At 40.7% G+C, this 7,694-nt stretch overlaps 1 protein-coding gene across 1 annotated transcript; it reads right to left on the bottom strand.

Annotated features, from left to right (window-relative positions):
- Nucleotides 1-2,874: 2,874 nt before the first annotated feature.
- Nucleotides 2,875-7,399, bottom strand: pax1a (paired box 1a). The gene is made up of 5 exons (XM_042501004.1): nt 7,142-7,399; nt 5,864-6,493; nt 4,691-4,824; nt 3,961-4,174; nt 2,875-3,436 (listed from the first exon to the last, which is right to left on the bottom strand). Exons 1-5 carry the CDS (start codon nt 7,143-7,145, stop codon nt 3,342-3,344), a joined length of 1,077 nt encoding a protein of 358 aa, XP_042356938.1. The 5' UTR covers nt 7,146-7,399; the 3' UTR covers nt 2,875-3,341.
- Nucleotides 7,400-7,694: the final 295 nt, after the last annotated feature.

Genomic DNA, 7,694 nt, shown 5'->3' on the forward strand with positions numbered 1-7,694 from the left:
TAATGGTAATTCTGTGATGAAAATAGTAGCTTCACTAGCATATAGTCCTGCTGCACCCATCGTAAAGTACACACATTAAAAATTAAAGAAATATTGTGCTCTGTATCGGAAACAACCACCTAAAACAAGCCCACCTGCTGCCCCTCCAACACAGAGGGCCTGCAGAAGACGCAGTGGGGGGTATCACTTGCTGCCCTGATTGATGACCATAGGTCCCGCAGGAAGTAACCCCACCACCATGAAGGAGTGTTTTCTGAACCCCAAGTGGTATCCGGGAAAACAGAACGACTCCAGTCAGGGAGCATGTGTACTCATAGGCCATCTTAATGTTTGGATATACTGAGTCACTTGGGATTTTGCTGTGAAAAGGGGAAAAGGAATCAGCGAGTGCAAAATAGAGCTCAGAGGGCACCAGAATTCAAGGGTATATCCTAAACTGAGCAGTGACACCTCAGTGCTTTGTCTTTTGTTTGTGGGATGATAGCACTCAGTGAATAAATCACTTCCTATTTCCTAGGACCCATTTCTCAGAACTGTCAACAATTTTCTATATCATCCAGAACTCAAAAGTAACTGCTGACCTATAAAAGAAGTTGACTATTGTACATTTAACCTCATGATCGCATGGCAGGCAAATTCATGTTCACATTTTAGATCCACAAAATAAGGAACAACTTTTTCAAGCCCAACATATTCAAAAAACATAATGTTTTCCCTTGTTTGGAAATGACCTATATATTAAAATATATCAGTCATGCATTTTTCTTAACTCAACAATATTTCTTTGTTTTAAGGTGGTTAAGCTTTGGAGTTTCCAAATCTCACAGTTGGAATCAAGAAAAAAAAAAGAACCCAACTACCTGTAAATCCACAGTAAGTAAGGAATCACTCAGATAATGAAGGTCACAGTACGTCAATGGTTTTCATTTTTTGGGGGAGATAAAGCTGCATTTACACAAATCAATGTAGGTCCATATAGCACATAACTGGATTAAATTCTCATCTTTATGATAAAGGCAGGGGTCAACACAGGCTGCAGAGGTTAAAATAACTCTTTAAACTGATCCCTCCTCCTGTCTCAGGGCTGCTTTCACTGACTGTTAACAAGGCCTCAGTGTTGTTGCGAACATTGTAGCACTACAGCAAACTGGCACCTTTCATTTTAAAAATGATGAAACTGATCAGGTTCATCAGTGTTCACAATCAAAAGATAGAATCAATGATCAGCTCAATAAGCCAGTCAAAATATGTCTTGGTCGACATAAAAGGTGAGTGGTCTATGCATTTAGCCGTACTGCCCATTACTGACACAAAAAGGGAAGAGAACTCTATAATATAATTGTGTCTTTGAAAGACATAAAAAAGACTGTTGTTAAACGATTTTGATTGCATTCACACTGGAGGTGCTTTTAAAAATAACAGAAATGCTCAATCTTATTCAACCAAACTATACTGGTTCCTCTCCAAACCAAATGCATTCTCCCTGACCTCACCATCAGGTGTGCAGAAGTACCCATAGAGTCCAAATTAATTACACAAAAAAAAAGCTGTGTAGAAAAACACAAATTACTTAAAAATATTAAAATATGAAAAAAAGACAAACGTATTTAGTTTATTTACTAGTGGTCCAAGGTAAATTTACAACAAGCATCGAAATGAAATATTTAAAATAATATAACGACTTGTGTGAGTTTATATTTGGGGCTGCTGATATTAATTAGAAGAAAATTGCTGAACGTTTTGATTTTGTTAAGGCAGTAATCTAATTTGGCCAAAATAATAATAAGAACTCCTCAGCTTTAAATAATAAACTATTCAGTATATATTATAAAAAATGTTTACATTAGGGATAAATTTGTTAATTAAGGCCTCAAACCTCTTAATCCAAAATCACTATATGGAGCTTCCTACCTCAGTGGTTTTAAAAAAGTACGATAGTGATAACTAAGGCTGCATGAGAGAGAGATCTCTGCATCGGAGAAAAATATTAATTAAATATAATATTTGCATCGTAAAATAGCCTGCGACCACCGCAAAACAATATCCTTATTATAGGAATGAGTAGGTAAAGGTGAGATCAGAAAACATGATCACATAAAAACTCAGTGACGAACATCTCCGTTTATAAAAGGAAAGATGTGAGGAGGTTTTTCGTTCAAGAATAAACAGTTTAGAGCCTATAGGCCTGTTTGGGAAAATTCTGGTAATTTGTATATACGTGAGGGAAAAAAAAGAAAAACATATCCCCGAGGCTGCATGTGGGTGGATTTGGACTGTCAGCTGCTCTCTTGTACACATCGTTCATTAATGCGCACGATCACATTTCCATCATGGCAGGTATCATTTACAAGTGAGATAACATCAGCGGAGGCGCCCAGACTGCGGAGGTGTGGGGAGGTTACACCTGAGTCAAGAAAACACTTTCCCAGTGGCGCAATGACCCAATATATTTCAATTGCCTTGAAAATTTGCGAAAAGTTCGATTGATCTCTCATTGTTTAATTAATAAAAGTATATTTTTATGGTATTTATAGCCTCAGAGAAGGCGAAATGTCAGTGTCAAGATCGAACTTCAACCTCCAGGTGGAGGTACTGAGATGAAATAAATAAGTGCTATAAACCTTTAAAAACGTGAACAAAAGTCAGCAGAACTAAAAGAAGATGAATTCTGATGTAAATTTAAATGTCATGCATTCTTTAAACTTATATCAACACTTAACTTCCTGTCTGAGGCCTCAACCAAACGGATGAACCAAACGGTACACCCGGTGACCTCTAATGGATCTATGCCCAAACAATATCAACTACGACAAAATGTGGCATTTGAGAAAAGCCTTTATTTTTTGCATATTTACAATGGAATTATAAAAATATATAATTAAAGCTTTAGCAAATATTTTACATTTAGACAATTTATGTTTTTGTTCACATCGTTGAGTCACTGAATCGAGATCATGGCCACACATTAAGATAATATAGATATGGCGGATTACAGAATAGCCCTTGTTTTTGTTTTTTATTGTAATAAAACATCTATTTTATTTTATTTTTTAAAAAAATCCTGCAGTCTCCATGAGAGAATATACAGTTCTAGCAACATGAAGTATTTCAATGGAGAAAATGAGAGGGGAAACACCGATACATCCATGCAAGCTTACATTCATGTGGCCATGGAGGCCGATAAAGCTACACTGTATTCATAATGCGTGTGAATAGGCCTGACTGTAAGCTGCAAACACTCGGAGGGTGAAACAAGCCGTTAGTGTTCAGACTTACTGTTGGGAGTTGTTGAAATGAGTTCATTTAAATGGGTCTGGTAATTAAGGTGGTATAAGTCCCGGTTATGATGATGAGGTAGGGAGACTGAGTCCATGCACACTGTTCAAGTCTTCATGTTGCTGCTGCTTGCTCAGGGGAGTGGGCGGTTTTCTGTCTCCTGCAAACACAAATAAGAAATACAGTTAATAACCTGTGCATGCAAGCAAAGTATTATTTACTCCCTGAGATAAATGCATCTAACGAGAATTATTCTACCCGCAAGTTAGAGCAAGTCTGCTCAAAATATTCGGAAATACATAATTATCAACAAGCAGCCTCTTTTTTATATAAAAAAAGTGACGCTTTTATTCGTTCTACGTGTGTAAAAATGTCCTCGAACCACCTGGCAAGCCAAGTCTGGAAGGTCAATATTTAATGATTGACATATAATTAGGCTTCATTTGGGATTTGGTAAATGTTTACACTCGTTGCGGTCGTTGCTTATTGCGAAAGTGAGTGTGCGTGAGAAAGGGATGGGGGAGGGAGAGAGACACGCTCCGTTACGCATAGAGGTTGAAATTATAAAGATATTTAATTCTTATAATGTTTTTTAAAAATAAAATAAAATATTTGATAATATAATAGGCAAGTGCATTATATATTTATTCACGTTTAAACGCATCTGTTACCGTTTTTACGCACCTTCTCGGGCCTGATGCTTGAAGGTCATGGGCGAGTGGATCTCCCCCGCGTGCATGCTCATCCCTCCGCCAGGGTGGGACAGGGCCGGGCTCTGCGGCTGCCAGTGGTGGTGACCCGGGGGCACGTAGCCGCCCGCTGGCCCGCTGTACACCCCGTACTGGTTAGTGGGAGAGTAAGCGCACGCGGAGACATAACTGGACAGTGTGGAGGAGGGCTGTGGGAATACAGATAAAACATGGACAGCATGAGCACAACAAACCCCAAACTGCACAGCTCTTTTAATTGTTTGTGACAGTGACATGTGGCCTCCAGCTGCGCTGCTCACAGACTGTGTCTGAGTGGAAAAAATGAAGCAAACTGAGGATTCACTATAATTCAGATCACCGTAAATGAGACTAATTGGACTTTGGATACTCAAATAAGCTCCCTACAAAAAAAAACCATTTAATCATCTGCAGCAATAAAACTCATTTGGAGTCACAGGGGTAACATCTGACCAAGCAGAGGTCTGTGGCCTTATGTGACTCTGTTTCTGATATGGAAACTTTTCACAGTTTTGCCACAGGCCTCTGCAGCGAGAGCACTAATGTCTCAAAGGCCTCTGCCCATTTTGGCACTAAACATTTGGACTGTTTCCTATAAAGAGGAGAAAATGGCGCTATTAGAGACATTCAGAGTGCATGCTGCATGCTTCATTACAGGCTGTACAAATGTTCAGGTATTTATTTACCTGAGCGTATTTTATGTCGGCGTCAATGGCTGATTTGTCGATCCCGTTGACCGTGTGAGCCGCGGGAAAAGCTGCTCTGTTGATGTTACTCCACTCCTCCATTTTTGGTGGGTATCCCTCCGTCCCAGCAATGGCTGATTCAGAAACAGTAACTTCATGTCAAAGGCGTACAAAAGGCAAAATGCTAAGAACAATGCAGTCCCATTTAGTTTTAAAATTAACAATTTAAATTATAGACGTATTTAAAATACTTTACACACGAGTCTGTCAGGGCTATAAACATATTTAACTTAAAAAATAGAAGGCCTATTTAAAATATTTTAGTTAGGGCTAATCAAACAATTATATAATGAAATAACAAAATTATTATAAATATTAATACTGTTTGTAATAAGTAATTAATATTGTTTAATTAATTGTAATAAGCGTGCATTTAAAAAATAGGCATGGGTTTTAATTTAATCGTACAGTAAAATACAAAACAAAACACAAAAAAGATCAAGTTAAAAACTAAAAAAAATATATTGTTACATATTAAATGTTTTTATGAATATTTTTGCCTTACTTAATAATTTATATCAAGACCTGTTTTTTTCTTATTGTACCAAATACAGCCCTTCATTTTAACATATGTTTTGCGTAAAAGCGCAACATTCTCGTATGTTCAGACTTTCAGCTGTTTCAATCAAGAAAAAAAATTGAGTTAAAAAGATAGAATTTTACAAACATTTTGTTTAAATTATGCTGGGCCTTATGGCACAAAAACACACTGGGCCAGGCGACTAGACACTGGATAAAAACACTGACTAAAACGGACCATAGAGGCAAAGAAAAAATTGGCTGTAAGGACTACTTGAGGGATTAAGGGGGATATAGCAGGTGAGCAAGGTGTTTACAAACGCATCATCCCATGAAAAGGGTTATTGAGAGTGGCCTTACTGCTTTCTGGCTGAATGGTGAAACGGAGGCCTGTACAACTCTCTAATGGACATATTGTCCTGTCTGTTGCCAGAACTGGTTGTACGTAGTGATCTGGCAATTCATCATGCGGAATAACACAATGATAACCAGCTGCACGGCTTTAATAAGCTCTGATGTGCGGACAGTACGAGCTGCAGGTTTGTGGCACAGAGACGCAGAGGCCGAAAGAGGAGAGCTGAATGTTTTCCTCACCTGCGGGATCCATGAAGGCTCGTATACCGAGGATGTTGCTGACGGTGTGCGCAGAAGGCCAGGCCCTGGATATGCTCATATGTCCAGCCGTCACCGGTACTCCAGGAGGGCTGCCCATTTTAGTGCCAGTGGGCGACATGGTGTTGGGGTAGGAATAAGGGTATATGTGGTTGTAGGAGAGCCCGGCCTGCGCGGAGGCTTGCTTACTGCTCTCATACTGGTTGGGCTGGGAGAGATTCCCAATCTTGTTGCGTAAAATCCTGCTGATCGAGCTAACCGACGGAACATTGTACTTGTCACAAACTCCATCCGCCAAAAGCCTGTCCCGGATCTCCCAGGCAAAGATCCCGGGGTCGCCTTGTTTGTATTCCCTGATATTTTTCACCACGTTAGGCGTCGTGACCCGCGGTTTGCTTCCACCGATGGCACCGGGTAAGATGGAGCCCGTCTCGTTGTACCTCGCCAAAATCTTGCTCACGCAGCCGTGGGAGACTCGGAGTTGCCGACTGATGTCGCAAGGTCTGATCCCGAGCTGGGCCAGCTCCACAATTCTTAACCGTATGGCATTGGGCAGGGGTCGCCCATTCACGAACACGCCGCCTAACTGGTTCACCTCTCCATAGTTTTGCTCTGCAGAAGAAAAAAAGACACAAAAGTCACATATTTATGAGGTGAGCATGCATATCTGATATGCAAAGTAAATAAAATAATATGCACCTATTCCACCACAAAATATAATTTCTCAAAACAGTTGTATTTAATTGACAAGTTGAAAATGTCCAGGCAGTTTGGCACAGGCCAGCTCCTGTAATTTACACCATAAATTGAGGTTGCAAAGTTGTATAACATGTGTCAGCCTCCACACTCCGCTAACCACTTCTTGGTCACCGCTACTCTGCAACTTTACAAAAGTGTGTAAACTATTTGGCTGACTTTCCCCTCCGCCATCCCTGCGTGCAAACATAAAAAAAAACAACATAAAAAATGGCGAGCTCGAGGAATTGACACCCGAGAGCTCTTCAAAGACACACTCATGGCATAATTGCTGGTGTGGTTCCATTAAAGATCTAAAGCTTTAGACAATGCCTACAGGATAAAGCTGCGAAAAATCCACCGTGATATAACCTTGACAGGCTGTTGTCAAAAAAGAAACTCTTTTGCACATAATTTTGGGGGGAAAAAATGCTTATTTCTGTCTTTACGCGGGGCGTGCTGAGTGTGGACACGCTTCCATAAGCTCCCTGCCAGTGAAGCATGCAGATGGTAACGCGGGCTTACCCATTTGTCTATCGAGGTGCCGGGAAATATAGGTGCCCCTTCAAATGGCTGAACGCGTCCCGAGCGAAGAAGGAAGGGGAACGGGAGGACTGAGCCCCAGAAGAGGAAAACTAGACCTCTTTAAAAAATCTCCTCCGAGTGCAGCGCGCCCCCTTCTTTTTTTGGAAACAAGTGACTGCAAGGTACAATGGCACCAAAGTGATCCTCATACGATAAAAGCAAATTGGAGTTATCCCGGGGAGTCCGGCGTTTGCTGGAATTAATTTGACGCGTCCTCCACGTCAATCTTCGCTGTTATACGCCGAGCCTGTGCTTCGGTTTCATTGGTCGCCCTGCGCTGGGAACGCTGTCAGCCAATGCAAACCCCATCCGGTTGGAGCCGTGCAGCCTCCTTGAATATTTTGCATAGGGGAAGTGGCAGAAAGGGGAACGTTTCATCCAACATGCAGCCCTCTGGTAAGGACTTATGCATCATATGAGATATGACAGTGGAGGGGGAGACTTCCTCAACTGGTAACCAATGTTTTATATGGAACACATGTTTTTTTTAATG

Source organism: Plectropomus leopardus, chromosome 14 (assembly GCF_008729295.1).
Source record: "Plectropomus leopardus isolate mb chromosome 14, YSFRI_Pleo_2.0, whole genome shotgun sequence".
In the NCBI taxonomy this organism is placed as follows: Eukaryota; Metazoa; Chordata; class Actinopteri; order Perciformes; family Serranidae; genus Plectropomus; species Plectropomus leopardus.

What these genes read in the sequence shown, in the direction of transcription:
- pax1a (XM_042501004.1), bottom strand. An exon ending in CCGACATAAAATACGCTCAG is followed by an intron (nt 4,175 to 4,690) that starts GTAAATAAATAC and finishes GTATTCCCACAG; the next exon opens with CCCTCCTCCACACTGTCCAG. An exon ending in CAAGCATCAGGCCCGAGAAG is followed by an intron (nt 3,437 to 3,960) that starts GTGCGTAAAAAC and finishes TTGTGTTTGCAG; the next exon opens with GAGACAGAAAACCGCCCACT.